This window comes from Babylonia areolata, chromosome 6 (genome assembly GCF_041734735.1).
Source record: "Babylonia areolata isolate BAREFJ2019XMU chromosome 6, ASM4173473v1, whole genome shotgun sequence".
NCBI classification, from domain to species: Eukaryota; Metazoa; Mollusca; class Gastropoda; order Neogastropoda; family Buccinidae; genus Babylonia; species Babylonia areolata.
The window spans coordinates 52,496,392-52,520,743 of NC_134881.1; the positions used below are offsets into that span (position 1 = coordinate 52,496,392).

General features: G+C 42.6%; 1 protein-coding gene across 1 annotated transcript in view; it reads left to right on the plus strand.

Moving 5' to 3' along the window:
- Positions 1-24,352, plus strand: part of LOC143283440 (mitogen-activated protein kinase kinase kinase 4-like) — a 49,189-nt gene that overhangs the window by 7,682 nt on the left and 17,155 nt on the right. The window contains exons 4-15 of the mRNA XM_076589678.1: positions 2,510-2,668; positions 3,295-3,452; positions 5,051-5,263; positions 7,982-8,081; positions 8,790-8,873; positions 11,837-12,112; positions 13,825-13,974; positions 14,175-14,324; positions 16,877-17,010; positions 17,960-18,041; positions 19,415-19,487; positions 20,970-21,158. Of these exons, the coding sequence (XP_076445793.1) occupies positions 2,510-2,668; positions 3,295-3,452; positions 5,051-5,263; positions 7,982-8,081; positions 8,790-8,873; positions 11,837-12,112; positions 13,825-13,974; positions 14,175-14,324; positions 16,877-17,010; positions 17,960-18,041; positions 19,415-19,487; positions 20,970-21,158 (1,768 nt within the window). The remainder of the gene's footprint in view (positions 1-2,509; positions 2,669-3,294; positions 3,453-5,050; positions 5,264-7,981; positions 8,082-8,789; positions 8,874-11,836; positions 12,113-13,824; positions 13,975-14,174; positions 14,325-16,876; positions 17,011-17,959; positions 18,042-19,414; positions 19,488-20,969; positions 21,159-24,352) is intronic.

Sequence of the window (24,352 nt, forward strand, 5' to 3'; positions counted from 1 at the left end):
GTGTGGGTGGTGGGTGGTGGATTTTAAATGTTTGTGTGTCTGTGTGGGTGGGTGGATGGTGGATTTTAAATGTTTGTGTGGGTGGGTGGATGGTGGATTTTAAATGTTTGTGTGTCTGTGTGGGTGGTGGATGGTGGATTTTAAATGTTTGTGTGTCTGTGTGGGTGGGTGGATGGTGGATTTTAAATGTTTGTGTGTCTGTGTGGGTGGGTGGATGGTGGATTTTAAATGTTTGTGTGTCTGTGTGGGTGGGTGGATGGTGGATTTTAAATGTTTGTGTGTCTGTGTGGGTGGATGGATGGTGGATTTTAAATGTCTGTGTGGGTGGTGGATGGTGGATTTTAGATGTCTGTGTGGGTGGGTGGATGGTGGATTTTAAATGTCTGTGTGGGTGGTGGATGGTGGATTTTAAATGTTTGTGTGTCTGTGTGGGTTGGTGGATGGTGGATTTTAAATGTTTGTGTGTCTGTGTGGGTGGGTGGATGGTGGATTTTAAATGATTGTGTGTGTGGGGGATGGTGGGTGTGTGGGGGGAGGGTTGTTTTTGTGGTTGTGTGTATGTGTGTGTGTATGTGTGAGAGTGTGTGTGTATGTATGTGTGTGTGTGAGAGTGATTGTGTTTGTGTGTATGTGTGTGTGTGTGTGGCATGTGTGTGATTGTGCATATATGTGTGAGCGTGTGTGTGAGAGAGTAATGAAGTGGGAGACCCCACGTTCTTGAGTATTCAACAGGTTAGGGACAGTGGATTTTTTTATGTTCATGTGTGTGTGAGAGGTTGGGGACGTGTGGGGGGTGGGGAGATGTGTGTGTGTGCGTGTTCATGTGGGGAAGGAGTGTGTGTTTGTGTGTGTGTGAGTGTGTATGTATGTGTGTGTGTGCGTGTTCATATGGGGGAGGATTGTGGGTGTGTGTGTGAGTGTGTATGTATGTGTGTGTGGGAGACCCCTCGTTCTTGAGTTTTCGACAGCTTAGGGGTGGATGGTAGATTTGAATGTGTGTGTGTGTGTGTGTGTGTGTGGAGAGGAGGAGTTTGTGTGTTGTGTGTGTGTGTGAATGTGTATGTTGGGGGTGGGTGAGGGGGGTGGGGGGGGAGTGTTGTGTGTGTGGTTGTGTGAGTGCATGCATGAGAGTGTGTGTATATAAATTTAATGTGGTAGTGATGTGTGTGTATACATATATATATGTATATGTGTGTGTGTGTTGTTTGTATTTGTGGTGTGTGTGTGTTTGTGTGTGCGTGTGTGTGTGTGTGTGCACTTTTCAGGTGATTTTTGAATGCAAAATGAACATGTTTTACAGCTGAATTGTGCGACTGGTTTTAAGTATTGATTGAAGTATTCGGATTGGTTTTGATTATTGTGATAATGGTCTGTAGTATTGTGACATGTTCATCAGTTGTGTATTGTGATTTGTGATATGTAGGGTGTGTTGTACAGTTTGTGATGAGTTTGTTTGTTTCTGAACATAAACTAGTGTTTGAATGTTCAGTTAAATGTGTGTGCAGGGTTATGCATGTGTTTGTTAGTTTTTCCATTGCTTGCTGCACACGGGACCGCTGTATATCGTCTTATCCAAATAACTTGACACTTATAATTTCCCTGCCAAGCTTGGGGGAAAGGGCTAGACTGGGATTTGAACCCAGATCGACAGGTGCAGTAACCGAGTGGTTAAAGCATTGGACTTTCAATCTGAGGGTCCCAGGTTTGAATCTTGGTAACGGCGCCTGGTGGGTAAAGGGTGGAGATTTTTCCGATCTCCCAGGTCAGCATATGTGCAGACCGGCTGCTAGTTCCTGAACCCTCTTAGTGTATACACGCAAGCAGAAGATTAAATACGCATGTTAAAGATCCTGTAATCCGTCTCAGCGTTTGATGGATTATGGAAACAAGAATACACCCATCATGCACACCCCCGAAAACTGAGTATGGCTGCCTACATGGCGGGGTAAAAACGGTCATAGACGTAAAAGCCCGCTCGTGTACATATGAAGGAACATGCTAGTTGCAGCCCACGAACGACGGAAGAAGAAGATGCATGTGTTGTTAGCTTTCCATTGTGTGCTGCACACAGGACCTCAGGTTTTTTGGGGTTTTTTTTTGCTGCCTCATCATCTGCACCGTTTCAGGGGCATTACTCCCACACCGCTCATTTAGATTCCCCCATACACGGCCACACCTGGGTTCGTCCGTCGCAGTTCCAGCGTCGGCAGTCCACAGGGAACCATTGGTGTTAGGTCGCTAGGAGGCCACACACCAGAGGAGACCCTGCACTGCTGCTGAGTCACTTCGGTGGTGTTCAGTGGTGCCTGTTCTGTTTTAATGTACTTAGGACACCACCTACTAAGCCCCCTACTAACGACAATAATGGCTCAGTCGCCAGGACCTCAGTTTATCGTCTTATCCAAATGACTTGACACTCAGTTCGACTTCTCAGTCAAAGCTTGGGGGAAAGGGCAAAACTGGGATTTGAACCTAGACTCTCACAGACACAGTGTGCTGTGTGTTTCAGCTGATCCGTGAGTGCAAGGAGGTGTTGTACGCCGCCACCATCGTGAAGCAGTACTACCAGTTCATGGTGGACCCGGTCATGTGGGACGAACAGGAAGCCGAGGAAAAGTTCGCCTCCGACCTCGAGCAGTTTGACCAGGACCTCAGGAGCATGCTGGAGGTGGGTGGTTTGCTGTGTGTGGGTGTGGATGTGGGTTAGTATGGGTGTGTGTGTGTGTGTGTGTGGATGTGTTTGCATGGGTGTGGGTGTGTAGCCACTGGTGAATTAACAGCGGAAAAAATAGAGAAAAACGTCCATATATATTTGAAACCATGTGTTATCTACTTTATGTCTAAGATTCATGTGCCCAAATAATTATCAGTTATCAGGTGTGTGTGTGTGTGTGTGTATTGTGATATGTTCTGTGTGATTTGTTTGTGTGTGTGTGTTTGTGTACATGTATGTGTGTATGTGTGTGTGTTTTGTGATTATGTTCTGTGTGTTTTGTATTTGTGTGTGTGTTTGTGCATGTATGTGCATGCTGTGTGTGTGTGTGTGTGTGTGTGTGTGTGTGTGTGTGTTGTGATTATGTTCTGTGTGTTTTGTATTTGTGTGTGTGTTTGTGCATGTATGTGCGTGTGTGTGTGTGTGAGTGTGTGTGTGTGTGTGTGTGTGCTTGAGAGAGAGGGAGAGTGCACACATGCCAGCATGCATATGAGCTCTTATCGTGCTTGTTCAGTATTTTTGGCAGGTGTACTTCACTTTACTGACAGGTGCTGTGTGTGTGTGTGTGTGTGTGTGTGCAGGTGTACTTCTCGTTCCTGCAGTCGTGGATCTACATGCTGCAGAGCTTGCCGGAGAGCTCCCAGGACCTCAAGTCTGTGCTGGAGGATGAGTGGGACTTCACCCGCAAGGTCTGCATCTACATCATCGGCGGGGAGGCTGAGGCGGGCAAGAGATTCAGGTGGCTCCATGTTCCTTGTGCACAGTTTAGTTGTTTTTTTTTTTTTTTTTTTGACTCACTTGTGTAAACAAAGTATGTTTTAACCCGGTGTTCGGTTGTCTCTGTGTGTGTCTGTGTGTCCGTGGTAAACCTTAACATTGTCATTTTCTCTGCAAATACTTTGTCAGTTGACACCAAATTTGGCATAAAAATAGGAAAAATTCAGTTCTTTCCATTTATCTTGTTTAAAACAATATTGCACCTAAGGGATGGGCAAAAAAAAAAATTAAAAAGCCAAATTATATGCAAACTGCATTTACTGTTATATTTATATTTTTTGTATTCTCTAAACTTGGCACTTTGATCTGATATTCTGACCCAACAAGAAGAGCAGTCATTATTATCATTTTTTGTTCAAACAGGAACTTCTTTTGCTAAACATGGAAGTTTTATTTATTTTGCAAACGTTTTGGTGCAGATAGTAAAAAAGGGAAATTACTCTGTAATTAATGCTAGGGGACTTAATTTATCACAAGTGAGTCTTGAAGGCCTTGCCTCTCTTGTTTAACCTGTGTGCTGGCTGAATTGGGTGATAGCATAAGCACCGTCGACTTCAAGTTGTGTGTACTTTATAAATGGAGAGAGTTGCTTCTCTTTATCGTTGATGTGAGTTTCAATTTCTCTAGGTGGTGTCACTGCGTTTGTGACTTGAAGCTGTGTACCTTGTAATTGGAGTTTTTACCTAGATGTTTGGGTTCTCTTCATTGCCGTGAAGGAAGAGGAAAATGTTTAACCTTTTTGAACATTGGATGAGTGGCTTTCTATTACTACTTTATAACTGGTTCAGTTATTATTGTTGTTGTAATTGGCATTATTTTTTTTATTGTTGTTATTGTTATTTCTACTCCTGCTATTAATGCTACTACTGCTGCTACTATTACAAATGTTGTTAGTTATTGATATAATCATCATTACTACTGTCACTGTTATTGTCAATATTGATTGATAGATTGAATGGTTGGTCAAGAAGTTAGTTAATTTTTCTTTCTTTTTCTTTCCTTTCTTTTCTTTTAATGCTCACTGGATGTTTTTTGTTTGTTCATACTGTTTCTGCGTATTGTATACATGTGTCTTTGCAAAATACAGGGAAGAAGGTGGCAGAATGGTTAAGATGTTAGGCTGCCAATGCGGGGAGAGTCTGTGAGGGTGTGGGTTTGAATCCTGCTCTCCCCCTTTCTCCCAAGTTTTCACCAGGAAATCAAACTGAGCGTCTAGTCTTTCGGAAAAGACGATAAACCGAGGTCCCGTGTGCAGCACGCACTTGGTGCACTGAAAAATAACCCATGGCAACTCGAGTGTTTTCCTCTGGCACAATTATGTAAACAGAAATCCACTCTGATAGGTACACAAATAAACAAGCTTGCACTCAAGGCCTGACAAGTGTGTTGGGTTATGCTGCCAGGTCAGGCATCTACCTAGCAGATGTGGTGAGCGTATATGGATTTGTCCGAATTTAGTGACGCCTTTCTTGAGAAAGGGAAAGTGAAACAGAAACTTTGGAAAATTTAAAAATAGATATTAACCAAAAACAAAAAAAAGAAGTTTTCTTTGTCTTTCAGTTCGTTGGCCTCCAGTCTACTGTCGTCCACGGCCGACTTCCTGGACAACGGGATTGACGAAAACACGCGCAGCCTCTACGACGTGTCGGGGATGGACGAGGAGGAGGAGGAGGGGGAGGAAGGGGAGAGCAGCGACACCAACAACAATGACAGCACGCCCAGCATCGAGTGCGACGACTACCCGTCTCGGCCCCGCATCAGTGCCGAAGTCAAGTGAGAGAGATGCCCTGAAAAAGAAGAGTGTGGTGCTTTGTTTGTTTTTCCTTTTTTTTTGGGGGGGGGGGCATGGGTGTTGGGGAAGGGGTTGGGGGTGGGAACGGGCACAATATATGATAGTTGTGTTCGACAATGACCATCAGAATAGCAGAGGAGGAAACTGCTGTCCCGACTATCTGGGCTAGAGTTTGATTATCGTGGAGAGTGTCTTTTTTTTTTTTTCTTGGACGGGCGCAATGTTTGATAGTCAGTCGTATTCAGCTATGACCATCAGAACAGTAGAGGACGTAACTGCTGTCTTAACTGTCTAGGCTAGAATTACAGTGGAGAGTGTCTTGCCCAAGTTGCATCCCCACTCTCTCGGCCAAGAGGGTTTTAGGACAGTCAGTGTTGGGATGGTTCCCAAAGGCCATCTAACCCTCAAGGCTGCAGCACTGAGAGCCTGTGCAATTTTGCCTTCTAAACTAGTTTGAGAGTCATAGTCCTTCACAAAAAGACTAAGCTGTAAATGATTTCCCATTACAATAGAGAAACCATACAGCTCTCACTTTGCTGTTGGCCCAGCTGTAAACTCACGTCGATCTGTGATATAAGCCGAGTGGTGGGCCGGGGCAATAGCCGAGTGGTTAAATCGTTGGCCTTCCAATCTGAGGGTCCTGGGTTCAGATCTCATTAACGGTGCCTGGTTGGTAAATGGTGGAGATTTTTCCGATCCCCCAGATCAGGATATATATATATATCTGTACAGACTTGCTTGTGCCTGAACCCCCTTTGTGTGTATATGCTAGCAGAAGATCAAATATGCTGGTTAAAGATCCTGTAATCCATGTCAGGGTCCAGTGTGTTATGGAAACAAGAACATACCCAGCATGCACACCTCCAGAAATCACGGGGTAAAAACAGTTATACACTTAAAAGCCCACTCCTGTGCATACAAGTGAACATGGGAGTTGCAGCCCATGAACTGAGAAGAAGAAGAAGAAGAAAAAGCTATGTTTTGTTTTGATTTGCTGTCTCCTCATCTGCGCCGTATCAGTGGTTTACAGTTTTAGCTCTTGTCTTTTTCTGAAAACCTTTTGCTCTCTATGATTGGCTTTTGGATCCACTCTGTTCATGCATACCCAGATTCAAACACTCCACTGTCAGCCGGTGTATCTGGACTTCGCATTTTAGGACGAACTTTCTCTTTTGCTTCGTCAGGTCTCCACACTCAGCTCTTTCAAGTGTTGCTGTAAGACCCACCCTCTTCCTAAGATAGCCTTCCCTCCCCTGCCTCTAGTTTGTCTTCAGGTTCTAAAATTTAGAGTTATGCATGTGTGTGAATGACTGGTGTGAAAGCGCTTTGATTTGTCTCTCCACAAGATCAGCGCGATATAAATACTAATTATTGTTGTTTGGGCAGAGTGAAGAGATAACGCTATTTGTAAGTGCTGTGTTATGTAAACCCCATTGTTTTTTTTCGTTTTTTGTTTTAACCCAATGTTTGGTTGTCTCTGTGTGTGTGTGTGTCTGTGTGTCCGTGGTAAACTTTAACATTGCCGTTTTCTCTGGAAATACTTTGTCTGCCAGTACCATATTTGGCTTGAACATAGTATGAAAAAAAATCTTCACAGTCATACCAGTAACAGCTTGTAAGTCTCCCAGATTGAGCCGTGTTTCCGAATCATTAAAAGTTTATTTTGTTGAGATTCGTTCCGAAGTTTGAAAATTTTGAAAACCAGCTTCCCACTGTGTTAGGCCTACTACAAGGTAGGTTGTGTTCGAAGACGATGACCTTGTTCTTCTTTTTCACAATTCAAAGGAACAAAATACAAAATCTGGACAGAACACATACAGTGATACTAACTACACCATTGGCTTGTTTGCTGCATATAAGTATTCTAAAGTGGACAGTGAGTTAACTGGAATGAACATAAAAGAAAAATTTAATCGATCATTTCTTTCAGCCTGTTGTAGACTGGTTCGTCAGTGCAGATCTAGAGATCTTCCATGTGTTGCAGGGTGTGTTTGAAGTGATATCAACGCCTCCTTTACCACCAAAATACAAGAATAATCAAGATATTATAAAACACAAAAAAAACATCATTTAAACGGCGTTATTACGTCCACTACAATCACATCTATTTGTCGCCACGAAGAAGAAAACGTTATTGTTTCAAGTATTAAATTTAGTCGAATTACGTCAGATACTCCACAGCAGTGGGGATTAGTCTGCTTGCTTTGGAACTGAACATGCATGGTTCGATTCTGCTTGCATGCCTTTTTTTCTTTTTCTTTTTTTTTCTATATTTCTTATTAAATTTTTTTTCCAAGCTTATTTTATATACTGTATTTAATTCTGAGCACTTTTCAACAGTTTTTTAAATCTCTTTTTTTTTTCTCCTCATGATTCCTTTACTGGATAAAACGCGAAACACAAGTGAGTCTTGAAGGTTTTGCCTCTTGTTTATTAATTTGGGGGAGGGGGTTATCATGTTTTTAAAAAAAACTGAGTTTTGATGTTAAAATTGTGCCATATTTTTTGTGGTTTCGTTTGTTATGTGTTTTTGGTTTTGGGGGGGTTCTTTTGTTTTAAAAAAAAAAGAGTTTTGATGTTAAAATTGTGCCATATTTTTGTGGGTTTTTTTCCCTGGTTTTAGGGGGGTTTTCTCATGTTTAAAAAAAGAAATCAGTGAGTTTTGACATTAAAATTGTTCTCTATTTTTTCCCCTGCAGGCAGTCTGTGCAGAAGGCACTGCGCAGCTTCAAGAACCTGTTCCATGAGGCGCGAGAGCGAGCCACCAAGGCGCTGGGCTTTGCCAAGAAGCTGAGAAAAGTGAGTCTCGGCCTCTACTGAACTGGATTTTACCCCAGAAAACGGAGTATGGCTGCCTACATGGCTGGTTAGAAATGGTCATACATGTAAAAGCCCACTCGTGTGCATGCAAGAGAATGTTGGAGTGGCAGCCCACGAACAAAGAACTTGGTCTTGGTGTTCTCCTCCGTTCTTTGGTGGAGATGGGATGAAATGTTACTGTGTTTTGGGTGTATGTGTGTGGTGGTATGTTTGTGTGCGGCGGTTTGTTTGTGTGTATGTGTGGGTATGTGTTTGTGGGTGGGTGTGTATACATGTGTGCATGGTGTGTGAGTGTGGTTGGTTGTGCATGTGTGGGATGTGTGGGTGTTGCGTTGGTGTGTGTGTTTGTTTATTAGTGTGTGTGGAAGGGGGGTATTGTGCTGAGGTGTGTGTATATGTTTCTGTGCGTGTGCGTGTAAGCGTATGAGCATTTATGTATATGTGTGTTAGTGCTTGCTGCAAAAATGTGCATGTTCATTAGATGTTTGTATGTGTGTGCGTTTGTGCACATGCAAGCAAACGTTACTGCTGATGTTTGTCGCCAGACATTTAACGTTCTTGGTCTGGTGTGGATTTCCTGTAATGAAGCTTCATACAAAAACTTATGCCAAATGTATAATATATTGTCACATTAATTCCACTGATTGAAGAATGGCAACAGACACAGAAGTCATGTATTTCTTTCAGGATCTGGAAATAGCGGCGGACTTCAACGTGACGGTCACCATGATGGAGCTGTTTGACAAGCTGAAGGATACGGACCATGTGCGGGTGAGTGGTATTGGGGCTTCATGCTGACAGTCAACGATGGCATTGTGTTGTGATTGTATGGGCAGAGGTGCCAGCTATTACGATTCCGCCGTATTTTGTTGCGCTCGATCATGGTTTGTTCTGACGTTACAGCAACGTCAAATTGTTCCGACAATTTTATTTTTGACTATGTAGCGTGGTCACATGCTTTCCTGTTGTAACGTAACCCAGACACTCATAGACAGAATGAACATGAGGCCAGGACAGTCACTGCTAACTTGGTCTCATGTGATGATGCTTAGCTAATCACGTGTGTGTTTATATTGAAACAGCATTGAGTGGACTAATCAGCTTTAATCTTTAGCCCGAACAAGAGAGAACGTGGCTGAGTCATGCTGCATCTCGGTAAAGCAGTGTCAGTGCCCTGTGGATTGCTGATGTGGCTCAGAGTCTGAGTGTTCCGACCAGATTCAAAATGTGCTTACCAAATTTCCTGATTGTTCCTACAAACACTTGACAGGGGTTGACATCTCTGAGCATTTGTAAAAAATGACAAACCTTTTTAAAAGTCTTTAGACGGAGTGCGACTGCTTACATGGCGGGGTTGAAACGGTCTGAGCCCTCTTGTGCATGAGTGAATGTGGGAGTCGCAGCCCACAAACGGTTAAAAAAAAAAAAGAAAAAAAAAGTTCTTTAAAAAATTATCCATATTTGTAAAGGTCTTTAATTTTGGCCTCTTATATTACTGATAAAAAAAAAATGCAAAAAAGGCATTGTTTCTGTCAGTGATACAGAACTGCTATGAAATGTGCCACCTGAATTTGAAATAAAGTAAAATACTGATTTATAAAAGCTGAATATTGACAGAATCTTTGTGGTTGAAATTCCACATTCAAAATGTCATGCATTTTATATGGGTTGCTGACATTATGAGTTGTTTTTTTTAATTAAAAAAAAAGTTTTGTGATGAAACACCTGTTTGATTATTGTATTACCCCATTTTGCCATTTAGTTTCTGTCAACAAAGTACTGACTAACTTGTTTGTTCCCACAATTTTGATGTGGAAGGCCTTTGTTTTTTTTTAAGGACTGTCTCGACATATTCAGTAAATGTTAGCCGCTGGACCCCCGAAAGCGGAGTATGGCTGCCTACATGGCGGGGTAAAAACGGTCATACACGTAAAAGCCTGCTCGTGTATATACGAGTGAACGTGGGAGTTGCAGCCCACGAACAAAGAAGAAGAAGAAGAAGTTAGCCGCCAGCTCTGTGGCTGGAAGGGTCATTGTGGATGACTTTGCCCATTGCTGCAGAGTTTCAGACAAAGCTGATCTTGAAGGCTCCAGGCTCATCCAACAGGTGAAAACAATGGCAGAGCAACAACAAGCTAACAGCTTATATCATGGTTAAGAATGTGATGAATTATTGTCTGTTTTGTTTAGTTTGTCGACTGGTTAGCGTTTTAACTCACTCAGTACGGCCAGTCCTCTCTTCCCCTCTACACAGACCCCTCGGATGTCCAGTGGGTGTCTGAATGACCCAACCTTTAGCTTCCGTCGTCAGAATATGGGGTATTCTTTGTCAACATTCACGTCTTCAGTATAAGAGCCTTCCGCTTGCAATATTTTGATGATGGTAATTGGGGTGAAACGCTGTTAACGTCGTCTCTTTCGCCGTTCATATGGAAAGAGTTAAACAAATGCAGTGGTGTTGAAGCAGACGTTTTCCAGTTGTGTCTAGAACAACTCACTGACGTCAGTGTTTCTTTCCCCCTCTCTCTCTGTTTACCTAGATATTATAGAAACCGACCAAACTCCATTAGATTCCACTTATTGTTTTCTGAAAAAAATACTAAAGAATATTTTTAAGCTTTTGATTCATCTATTTGTAGTTCCTTTCCGGTAAAGTTACGTCTGTTGTAAACGGCTGAGGATAAAGTAATCATTAATGTGTACTGTTTGTGGGAACTGGTCTTTTTTGGGCGCTAGCCAGCGGGACAAAGGGGAGGTTACCTACTTCCGGGAGGTTATCGACCGTAGTTTCGTTGTCTCCGCATAGGCGGATAGTAGTTTGCACAGGACAGGAATGTCAGACCCCTGCCGGAGTCTGCACTAGTTGGGTCACGGTAAGTATGTTATTTAAACGTAATTTTAGATATAAAATTTCCTTTTTTCCTGCTCTTTTTTTTTTTTTTTTTTTTTTCCAGCAGAATCTGTAATCTTTCCTTCCTGTATTTCAGTTTCACTTTCACTTTCTCAAGGAGGGGGCATTACTGCATTCGGACAAATCCATATACACGACACCACATCAGCTAGGCAGACACCTGACAACACCATAACCAACACGCTTGTCAGGCCTTCGAGTGCATGCTTATATATTTGTGTACCTATCAGAGTGGATTTTTTACTACATAATCTTGCCAGAGGACAACAGTTTTGTTACCGTGGGTTCAGTGCGCCGATTGAGAGCTGCACACGGGACCTCAGTGTATCGCCTCATCTGAATGAGACAAACTAAACAAAAAAGAAAAAAAAAAATACAGTTTATTTCTTGTGCCCCAAAAAAGACTAGTTCCCACAAACAGTACACATTAATGATTACTTTACCCTCACCCGTTTACAACAGACGTAACTTTACCGGAAAGGAACTACAAATAGATGAATCAAAAGCTTTAAAATATTTAGTATTTTTTTCAGAAAACAATAAGTGGAATCTAATGAAGTCTGGTCGGTTTCTAAAATATCTAGGTAAACAGAGAGAGAGGGGGAAAGAAACACTGACGTCAATGACTTGTTCTATATGCAACTGGAAAACGTCTGCTTCAACACCACTGCATTTGTTTTAAAAAAAAAACCCGCTCAGTTTGATTTTCCAGTCAAACTTGGGGAGAAAGGGGCGAGAGTGGGATTCGAACCCCCCAGACCTGAGCGGACTCTCTGATTTGGCAGCTGAGCGTCTTAACCATTCTGCCACCTTCCTCCTTCAGGTGCGAGCGCCTCTGAGCGCGGGCTACATCATGTTCGTGCCCCAGTGCATCGTGGGGCAGACCCGGCTCATCCTGCAGCTGCTGAACGTGACGAGCGGTCGGGACGACGCCACCAACCCCGCGGACTCCATGGGCTCCGTGCGGGAGGAGGGTTACCTGCTCCTGATCCGCTGCGAGGCGGGCACGGACCACGTGCCGGCGTGCCCGCAGTGGAAGGGGCAGAACGTCATTGTGGAGCCCACGGCGGAGACGGCTATCGCCCTGTCCCACATCCAGGTTTGCAGCACCTGTGGTTTGGTTATTGTGTTGTGTTGTTCTTGTGTTGCATTACCTTTTTTTTTTTATTATAATTATTATTTATTTATTTATTTACGTAAGCCTATCTGTTATTTATTCACTTTTATTTTTTTTATTTATTTTTTTATTTATTTATTTATTTATTTTTTTATTTTTATTATTTTTTTCTCAAGGCCTGACTAAGCGCGTTGGGTTACGCTGCTGGTCAGGCATCTGCTTGGCAGATGTGGTGTAGCGTATATGGATTTGTCCGAACGCAGTGACGCCTCCTTGAGCTACTGATACTGATACTGTGTTGCATTGTGTTGTTTTGTATTTTTTGAAATTTGTATTGTGTTCTGTTGTATTGTGTTTTGTTGTGTTGCTGTGTTTAATTGTATTGTGTTGCATTGTGTTGTATTTTGTAGTGTTGTGTTGTCTTGTATTGCATTGTGTTGTTTTGTAATTTTTTGACTCACTTGTGTAAACAAAGTGAGTCTATGTTTTAACCCGGTGTTCGGTTGTCTGTGTGTGTGTCTGTGTGTCCGTGGTAAACTTTAACATTGACATTTTCTCTGCAAATACGATGTCAGTTGACACCAAATTAGGCATAAAAATAGGAAAAATTCAGTTTTTTCCAGTCATCTTGTTTAAAACAATATTGCACCTCTGGGATGGGCACAGAAAAATAAAAAAATGAAGCCTAATTATATGCAAACTGCATTTACTGTTATATTTATATTTTTTGTATTCTCTAAACTTGGCACTTTGACCTCTTATTCTGACACAACAACAAGAGGAGTCATTATTATCATTTTTTGTTCAAACAGCAACTTCTTTTGCTAAGCATGGAAGTTTTATTTATTTTGCAAACGTTTTGGTGCCGATAGTAAAAAAGGGAAATTACTATGTAATTAATGCTAGGGGACTTAATTTATCACAAGTGAGTCTTGAAGGCCTTGCCTCTCTTGTTTGAAATTGTATTGTGTTCTGTTGTATTTTGTTGTGTTGCTGTGTTCAGTTGTATTGTATTGCATTGTGTTGTATTTTGTAGTGTTGTGTTGTATTGAACTGTGTTGTGTTGTATTGAATTGTATTTTATTGCGTTATGCTGATTATGTTGTGTTGAATTGTATTGTGTTGTGTTGTATTGAATTGTATTTTGTTGTGTTCTGTTGTGTTGTATTTTGCTGTGTTGTATATGTTGTGTTGTGTGGTGTTGTAGTGTTTTGCGTTGTATTGTGTTGTATTGTGATGTGTTGAATTAAATTGTGTTGCATTATGTTGTGTTGTATTGTATTTTATTGTATTGAACTGTATTGTATTATATTGAATTCAAAATTGTGTTGTATTGAATTATGTTTTATTGTATTGTGTTGCATTGTATTGTGTTGTGTTGTATGGAATTCAGAATTGTATTGTGTTGTGTTGAATTGTATTGTGTTGTGTTGTATTGTGTAGTGTTATGTTTGTTTTGTATTATTTTGTACTGTATTCTGTACAGATTTCTCTGCATGAAATTGAGGCTGGTCTCGAAGGGAAGACAAATCACTACAAAGAGAGAGCGCCACCTTTTTTTTCCCCCTTTTTTTTTTTTCCAGAGTCATGTTTATGTCCAGATGACTGGTGTGAAAGTGTTTTGATTTGTCTGTGGGCAAGATTTAAGTGGGGGAATGTTTGGACTAAATCTGGACCTGACTTGACCTGTGCAGGTGGAGGGTCTTCTGTACGTGGTGATCCACTCCTCCTCCCTGGGCAGCCAGCGCAAGGAGTTTGAGCGAGTGATGGGCGACACAGTGGCCCTGGTGTACGAACAGACCCCCTGCCACCAGGCCATCGCCGAGTCCCTGTCTGAGGTCAAGGTCAGTCTGGGGTCGCAGGGTGGGTGTGTGTGAGTGTGTGGGTGGGTATGGTGTTTGTGGGTGTGTGTGTGTGTGAGTGTGTGTTGGTGTACACACACAGACACGGACACGCACACACACGTAGAGAGAGAGACTGTACTACTGTCTGACGAAAGAAATGATACACAATTTTACAGGTAATACCCCTCATCTGTGTGCAGGTGAATGCCCTTGACCTTCAGGAGAAGGTGGCCTTTGCCATTCGGCAGGTGGACGACAAGGTGAACTTCACTGAGATCATCCAACACGAGGACAACCTGCTCAAACTCTACAGAGAGACCATGTTGCAATGCTACAACTTCGGCTTTGAGGTACGTGGGTCTGTATTGGATTGTGTTGGTCAACTCAGTACTGCCAGTAAGCTCCCCTGACTTTTCCCTCAGATAACCCATTTGTATGGGTACGAAATAAAATAACAAATGTTAGAATTTATGAACTGAAAACTTCCAAAATGATCATTAAAACCAGTTAGTTGGGGACAAAATACAAAACTTCCTCCCTTCTCATACAGTGAGATAATGAAAGTGTCAATATTTTTTGTTTGAAATTTGCACACGCTGATGACTTGTAAACGAATCCAGGAAGGCACAAAGAGTTTGAAACAGATTGAATTCACAATGTTATGTAGCCACAAAAGGGCCCCTTCGTCTGATTCTGTTGTCTCCCTTGTGACTGAGACGAACTGGACTATAAGCAACGAGAAAAGGACGGAGACGAAACAAGGTCAGACACCATTGTTGACACGCACTGTTCACTGTTCCTGCTCGTGAGCACAGTAACACACACTGCATTTATTGGTCACAGTGGAGAGTGGAAAGGTCAGTTAAGATATTCTTAGCTCATAATGCCATTATGGAAATAAGGTGCAACTCCAAAAATTTAAAATTATCTAAGGCCCCCGGTAGGGTCCCTTCGTCTGAAATGGTTGTGAACAGTAGGGCTCTGAGCGGGCCTTTTGTCCGGAGTGAGTTGACTCTATGCTGCAGTGCTACATCTCTGGCTTTGAGGCAGTGGGTCTGTATAGGATTGTATTGGTGAAGTTATAGGTGGAAGGTCTCTAAGCCTTTTATGATGATTAATTACAACATTGTACAGCGCAGTTTAGAATGTTTTACACAGAAAGGAGCTATATGAATTGGATGATAATTCCTACAGTATATTGTTGTTGTTTATTTGTGGGCAGTACTCGAAGGAGGTGATGTGAATAAGATGATAATTATTGCAGTTCATCATTTTTGTTGTTTATCTCTGGGCAGATCTCAAAGGAATGTTTTACATGGAAAGACATTATATCCCCCCCAACGCCCAGCTTATATCACAGATTGACTTCAGCTTACATTTTGGCCAACAGCACAGTAAGAGCTGTATGGTCAGTGGTTTCTCCATTACTGTGGGAGGTCATTTACTGCTTAGTCTTTTGTGAAGGACTATGACTCTCAAACCAGGAGGCAAGATTGCACTGGCTCTTGGTGCTGCAGTCTTGGGGGCTAGTTGACCTTTGGGAACCATCCCAACGCTGACTGCCCTAAAACCCTCTCGGCCAAGAGAGTGGGTATGTTACTTGGGCAAGACATTCTCCACTGTGATCAAATTCTAGCCCAGATAACTGGGACAGCAGTTGCCTCCTCTGCTGTTCTGATGGTCATAGTTGGACATGACTATCACACACAGTGTATCATTGTTGTTTGATGTCTGTGGGCAGTACTCGAAGACATGACTATCACACAGTGTATTATTGTTGTTTGATGTCTGTGGGCAGTACTCGAGGACATGACTATCACACACAGTGTATTATTGTTGTTTGATGTCTGTGGGCAGTACTCGAGGACATGACTGTCACACACAGTGTATTATTGTTGTTTGATGTCTGTGGGCAGTACTCGAGGACATGACTGTCACACTGTGTATTATTGTTGTTTGATATCTGTGGGCAGTACTCGAGGACATGATCATCACAGACAGTGTATTATTGTTGTTTGATGTCTGTGGGCAGTACTCGAGGACATGACTATCACACACAGTGTATCATTGTTGTTTGATGTCTGTGGGCAGTACTCGAGGACATGACCATCACACAGATGTATTATTGTTGTTTGATGTCTGTGGGCAGTACTCGAGGACATGACTATCACACACAGTGTATTATTGTTGTTTGATGTCTGTGGGCAGTACTCGAGGACATGACTATCACACAGTGTATTATTGTTGTTTGATATCTGTGGGCAGTACTCGAGGACATGACTATCACACAGTGTATTATTGTTGTTTGATGTCTGTGGGCAGTACTCGAGGACATGACCATCACACACAGTGTATTATTGTTGTTTGATGTCTGTGGGCAGTACTCGAGGACATGACCATCACACAGTGTATTATTGTTGTTTGATGTCTGTGGGCAGTACTCGAGGACATGACTATCACACACAGTGTATTATTGTTGTTTGATGTCTGTGGGCAGTACTCGAGGACATGACTATCACACTGTGTATTATTGTTGTTTGATGTCTGTGGGCAGTACTCGAGGACATGACTATCACACACAGTGTATTATTGTTGTTTGATGTCTGTGGGCAGTACTCGAGGACATGACCATCACACTGTGTATTATTGTTGTTTGATGTCTGTGGGCAGTACTCGAGGACGTGACTATCACACACAGTGTATTATTGTTGTTTGATGTCTGTGGGCAGTACTCGAGGACATGACTGTCACACAGTGTATTATTGTTGTTTGATGTCTGTGGGCAGTACTCGAGGACATGACTGTCACACACAGTGTATTATTGTTGTTTGATGTCTGTGGGCAGTACTCGAGGACATGACCATCACACAGTGTATTATTGTTGTTTGATGTCTGTGGGCAGTACTCGAAGGAGGTGATGCGGCTGATCTCCACTGACCAGCGTCAGCGTCAGTGCCAGATGCTGGTGGCCTTCGCTGATGACTGGATGAACTTCGTGCTGCAGAAGTGTGAGCGAGGCAGGGGTACACGACCCAGGTATGTTCTCGCTGGTTTATCATGTCACCTGGTTATCAGTTTTTGACTCACTTGTGTAAACAAAGTGAGTCTATGTTTTAACCTGGTGTTCGGTTGTCTGTGTGTGTGTGTGTGTGTGTGTGTCCGTGGTAAACTTTAACATTGCCATTTTCTCTGCAAATACTTTGTCAGTTGACACCAAATTTGGCATAAAAATAGGAAAAATTCAGTTCTTTCCAGTCATCTTGTTTAAAACAATATTGCACCTCTGGGATGGGCACAAAAAAATAAAAAACGAAGCCTAATTATATGCAAACTGCATTTACTGTTATATTTATATTTTTTGTATTCTCTAAACTTGGCACTTTGACCTCTTATTCTGACACAACAAGAGGAGTCATTATTATCAAATTTTGTTGAAACAGGAACTTCTTTTGCTAAGCATGGAATTTTTATTTATTTTGCAAACGTTTTGGGGCAGATAGTAAAAAAGGGAAATTACTCTGTAATTAATACTAGGGGACTTAATTTATCACAAGTGAGTCTTGAAGGCCTTGCCTCTCTTGTTTGTTGTTTTTTTTGTTTTGTTTTTTTGCTGCCCAGTTTCAGTGGCATTACTCCCACCAACATTTTGTGAACCGTAGGTATACTTCTGTTCGCTGAGCACCTGAATTTGAAAGTAATAATAATAATAATGATAATAAAATGCAGGCTGATAAGAAAATGAACGCATATCACAAGTTTTTGTACAGATTTTTGGAACAGACAGTATGCGCTTGTCATTTGAAGAATGGAGTTGTCTGGATGATGAATAGACAGAAAGTAGATCTGAAAGATAGAATGGAGAAGAATCGGTGAAGAAATTGTGACACAGAGGACTGTGAGAGTTTGTATTGTATTGTTGCTTGAACGGGGAGCCAGTGAAGGAAAGTGAGTAGGGGAGTGATGTGTTGACATTTCTGTTCTTCAGGTGGGCCACCCATGGTCTGGATTTCCTGACTTCAGTCTGCGATCCCAAGTTCTTGGCTTACCTTTCCAATCAAGAGTTTGAGGTGAGAACTGGTCTGACATGAGAGAAAAAAAAAAAAAAAAAAAAAGAAAGAAAAGAACCACACCTGTATTTGAAGAAAACTTTTATCTGTATTGAGTGATCACATCATTAAAAATTTAAAGGAAATAGTTGATCACAGTTGTGGAAAAAAAAAAATGACAACAGCACTAGTGCATTTTCTTTTAGAGGTGATAAGAGGGCGCAAGCTAGTGGGACAAAGGGGAGGTTACCTACTTCCGGGAGGTTATCGGCCGTAGTTGCTTTCGTTTTCTCCACATAGGCGGATAGTAGTTTGCACAGGACAGGAATGTCAGACCCCTGCCGGAGTCTGCACTAGTTGGGTCACGGTAAGTGTGTTATTTAAACGTAATTTTAGATAGAAAATTTCCTTTATGCCTTGACATGGAGACAGCATGAGGTTGACAGTAAACAGCATCATGGCACCTGTGACAGTACCCAGGCACAATGCTTTCACACACACACCGTCACTGGCTTGCACTCACATTTATACATGTTTTCAGTCAGTTAGTCTTGCACACCTGTCTGAACACTTTGCACGTGCCCATAAACAGGCTGAAAAATGCACGAGTGCCCAGTAACATGAGTATGTGCACGCTCAACACACACACACACACACACACACACATGCACACACACAACACATACAAACACAGACACACACACACAGACACACACACACACACACACACACACACACACACACACACACACAACACAACACAACACAACACAACACAACACAACACAACACAACACAACACACACACACACACACACACACACACACACACACACACACACACACGCACAAACACAGACACACACACGCACACACACACACACACACACATGCACACACACAACACATACAAACACAGACACACACACACAGACACACACACACAGACACACACACACAACACGCACAAACACACACACACACACACACACACACCACGCACAAACACAGACACACACACACACACATGCACACACACAACACATACAAACACACACACACAACACGCACAAACACAGACACACACACACACACACATGCACACACACAACACATACAAACACACACACACACACACACACACACAACACGTACAAACACAGACACACACACACACACACAACACATACAAACACAGACAGCCACACACACACACGCACACGCACACACACGACCAACCAACTGACAGACCTACTTACCTTCCTTTTTACCTATGATTAACTCTCTTTGCCATTCTGATGATGAGAGCATCATTATTGACTGTGTTTTTGCTGTATATCAGTGACCAACAAACTTGACACTTCTTTAGTTTAATGCTTTTTTGAATGTTTCAGAAATTCAAGCAGACCATCAGTGACTGTTTGACCCATGTGATAGGCACAATGGAACAGAGACCTATAGGTGCAGGTAGGAGTGATATGAGAAGCCATATTGTTTTGTTTTGTATTGTATAACTTTTTTGAGTAGACCTGTGTGATAGGCACAATGGAACAGACCTATAGGTGCATACAGAGGCCTATAGGTTCAGGTAGGGGTGATTTGAGAAGACATTGTATTGTATTGTTGTGTATTACTTTTTGAATACTCACTTGATAGGCACAATGGAACAAAGACCTATAGGTGCACCCAGAGGCTTATAGATGCAGCCTAGGAAGTGAGGTAATCTGAACGCGTGGTTTGAATCACATGGCAACAAAAGGGTTGTTTCTGGCAAAATTCTGTAGAAAAATCCACTTCGATAGGAAAAACAAATAAAAGTGCACGCAGGAAAAAATACAAAAAAAGTGGGTGGCGCTGTAGTGTAGCAACACGCTCTCCCTGGGGAGAGCAGCCCGAATTTCACACAGAGAAATTTGTTGTGATAAAATGAAAGACAAATACAAATACAATAAGGTAGGTCACTCACCCCAGCTACTTTCGATTTGTCAGTCTGGGCAGAGTAGTATTTTGCTCAGGACAGGGAATCAGACCCTTTCCAAATGTCTGCACCAGTGGGTCACAGTAAGAATGTTAGATCAGACACTACTAAGGGAGGTTACCTACTTCCGGGAGGTTATCAGCCGTAGTTACTTTCGTTTTCTCCGCATAGGCGGATAGTAGTTTGCACAGGGCAGGAATGTCAGACCCCTGCCGGAGTCTGCACTAGTTGGGTCACGGTATGTTATTTAAACGTAATTTTATATAGAAAATTTCCTGTTACTATTACTACCAAAACCAACACACTCAAGTTTTTTGCCTTTAGATTAAACATAATTTTAGGAGGGGAAAAAATATCCTGTTATGATCACTACCAGAACCAACACACACACATTTTCACCTTTATATTAAACATGACTTTAGAAGTGAAAAAAACCCACAAAAAACACACACACACACACATAAAAATATTTTGCCTTTAGATTGAACATAATTTTAGAGGGAAAAAATCTAAATCCTGTTACTATGGCTTCCACTACTGGAACTAACATGGACAAGTTTTTGCCTTAAGATTGAACATAATCTTTAAAAAAAACAAAAAACAAAAAAAAGAAAGAAAGAAAGAAAAAAAGCTGTCCTGTTACTTTGACCACCAGAACCAACACAAGGTGTGTGTGGGACTGGGGGGGGGGGGGGGGGCGTGGGGGTGCGTTCATGTGTGTGTGTGTTTACATGTGTGTATGCGCAGGCGTGCACGCTTGTATGGAGGTGGTATAATTAGCAGTGAGAATTGCTTATCTCGGAATGCAGATAATATTTGTGGACAAATATTTTGTAGTTGCCACCTGTTATTTGAAAAGAACTGCTGACCTAAATTGCTGAAAGTAAAAAAAAAAGAAAAAAAAAAACACTCACAAGTTTTGTTGTAGTTTTTTTTTTTTTTTTTTTTTTTGTGTGTGCTGTGTCCTGCAGGCATCTCTCTGTCGAAGCCGGTGGAGTCGCGGCAGATGATCCAGCGCTTTGTGTCGTGGCCGGAGCAGCCAGTCAAGGTCCACCGCTCCACGTCCACCCGCTCCGTGGCCAGTGACTCTGCCGCTGCCACCCACCTGCCCACCTCCGGCCTGTCCACCCCCTCCACCCCCTCCCCCCAGCCTGACACGCGTGAGTGCTTTGTGGGGGTGTACACACTCTTTGAGATGTTTGTGGGGGTGTACACACTCTTTGAGATGTTTGTGGGGGTGTACACACTCTTTGAGATGTTTGTGGGGGTGTACACACTCTTGAGATGTTTGTGGGGGTGTACACACTCTTTGAGATGTTTGTCGGGGTGTACACACTCTTTGAGATGTTTGTGGGGGTGTACACACTTTTGAGATGTTTGTGGGGTGTACACACTCTTTGAGATGTTTGTGGGGGTGTACACACTCTTGAGATGTTTGTGGGGGTGTACACACTCTTTGAGATGTTTGTGGGGGTGTACACACTCTTTGAGATGTTTGTGGGGGTGTACACACTCTTGAGATGTTTGTGGGGGTGTACACACTCTTTGAGATGTTTGTGGGGGTGTACACACTCTTGAGATGTTTGTGGGGGTGTACACACTCTTTGAGATGTTTGTGGGGGTGTACACACTCTTTGAGATGTTTGTGGGGGTGTACACACTCTTTGAGATGTTTGTGGGGGTGTACACACTCTTGAGATGTTTGTGGGGGTGTACACTCTCTTGAGATGTTTGTGGGGGTGTACACACTCTTTGAGATGTTTGTGGGGGTGTACACACTCTTTGAGTTGTTTGTGGGGGTGTACACACTCTTTGAGATGTTTGTGGGGGTGTAGTGTTTGTGGGGGTGTACACACTCTTTGAGATGTTTGTGGGGGTGTACACACTCTTTGAGATGTTTGTGGGGGTGTACACACTCTTGAGATGTTTGTGGGGGTGTACACACTCTTTGAGATGTTTGTGGGGGTGTACACACTCTTTGAGTTGTTTGTGGGGGTGTACACACTCTTTGAGTTGTTTGTGGGGGTGTACACACTCTTGAGATGTTTGTAGGGTTGAGCCACGTAATTGTGTATTTCCAGGGTTCACAAATGGGAGTGAGTGTTTTTGCAGGGTTCACACATGTGAGTGTTTGTGGGGTTCACGTATGTGTGAGTGTTTGTGGGGTTCACATATGTGAGTGAGTGTGGGGTTTCACACATATGTGAGTGTTTGTGGGGTTCATACATGTGAATGTATGTGCGTGTGTGTGTGTGTGTGTGTCTTTAAAAAACAAACTCATGTATGTCATTTCATGAAGATTTGCAAACTTGCACATAAAAAAATACATCCCCCCTCACCCCTCCCCCCCACCTCCCACAAAAAGAAAAGAAAAAAAAGAAGAAAATTTGAAGAATGATCATACTTTCAACTATTGGAAGCATGATAATTCAGAGCATGATGCAAAGGATGTATATATATCTATATATATATATGTGTCTCTTTACCATCCCAATATATAATGCTTCTGTCTTAAACACACACAAATAAATGTATTTCTGCTTTCACCAACCAGCATCTTACACTTGATTATTGAACACAGCAGCATAGACGCTTGTGCATATGCACTTCAGTATTTATTGCACCGCCTTTCAGGTTGTGCGAGGAGGACAGAATCCTGCATAAGTACTTCAGTGTTTGATATTGTCCCAGAGACTTTGACGGGCGCAATAGCCGAGTGGTTAAAGCGTTGGGCTTTCAATCTGAGGGTCCCGGGTTCGAATCATGGTGACGGCACCTGGTGGGTTAAGGGTGGAGATTTTTATGATCTCCCAGGTCAACATATGTGCAGACCTGCTAGTGCCTGAACCCCCTTCATGTGTATGTGCAAGCAGAAGATCAAATACGCACGTTAAAGATTGTGTAATCCATGTCAGCGTTCGGTGGGTTATGGAAACAAGAACATACCTAGCATGCACACCCCCGAAAACGGAATATGGCTGCCTACATGGCGGGGTAAAAACAGTCATACACGTAAAATCCCACTCGTGTGCATACGAGTGAACGTGGGAGTTGCAGCCCACGAACGCAGAAGAAGAAGTCCCAGAGAGACTGACATAAGCTTACAGCTGGGCCAACAGCAAAAGGAGAGCTGTATGAACAATGGTTTCTTCATTGCAGTTTGAATTCATTTACAGCCTAGTCTTTTGTGGAGGACTGTGACTCAAAACTAGGAGGCAAGATTTCACTGGCTCTAGGTACTGCAGCCTTTGGGGCCAGTTGGCCTTTGGGGACCATCCTAACACGGAATGTCCTAAAACCCTCTGGGACGAGAGAGTGGGGACGTCACTTGGGCAAGAAACTCTCCACTATAATCTAATTGTAGCCCAGATATTTGGGACAGCAGTTGCCACGTCTGCTGGTCTGATGATCGAATATGACTGGCTGTCACACGTACATTTATTGTCCTGTCATTACATGAAGGAGGACGATGACGGAGTGTTGTGTGGTCGTGGTTTGGCAGTGGTGCTGTCTTACAGCGTTACTGCTTTCTTGCGTCATTGTTTGTCCAGTGGGTCACTCTCTCTCTCTCTCTCTCTCTCTCTCTCTCTCTCTCTCTGTCTGTCTCTCTGCCTGTCTCTCTCTCTCTCTCTCTGTCTCTCTCTCTGTCTGTCTCTCTCTCTCTCTCTGTCTCTCTCTCTCTCTGTATTAGATAGTTTTCTTTCCAGCACAAGTGGCAAGTATGCTGCATTCTTACTATTAGTTTTTTCAACAGACATAAGGCTTGCTGACTATTGTACTTTGTTTACACCCCTTTTGTAGGGGTTATGGCCTATCTTAATAAATCATCTGGTCTGGTCTGGTCTTTCTCTTTTTCTTTTGTCTCTCTGTCTCTCTCGTATGTACTGAACATACGCTATTCATGTGCTGCTGATGTTGTGATCATTGTTGCAGTTTATATCACTTTCACATTATAAGAATTATTCTTGGTCTGCTGTGCATGGAAGTGTATCGTGTGATTTTTTTTTTTTTTTTTGGGGGGGGGGGAGGGCTTGGGGGGAATATAAGCAGAATGCTTTGGGAGGAATAAAGTAGGTGGCTAAGAATTTACCTGATATGTCAGGTGCCCCAGAGCATAGCCTGTGTTTTGACGGACAAAAGGGAAAAAGAAAACCCTGCCATCACTTAAGTTCAGGATTTTCGCTCTTCCGTGGTGAAACCTTGAGCCCCTAGTTGCTGGAATATGTCTTTGTATTCATTGCCCCAGTTTGTGTTACAATATGGTTTTTTCTTTTCATTTCCCAAGCTGGTCTTGTGCGCAGCAGTGTCTTGTCTTGTCTTGTCTTGTGGTGGCGGCTAGACGTGTATGTGTGCA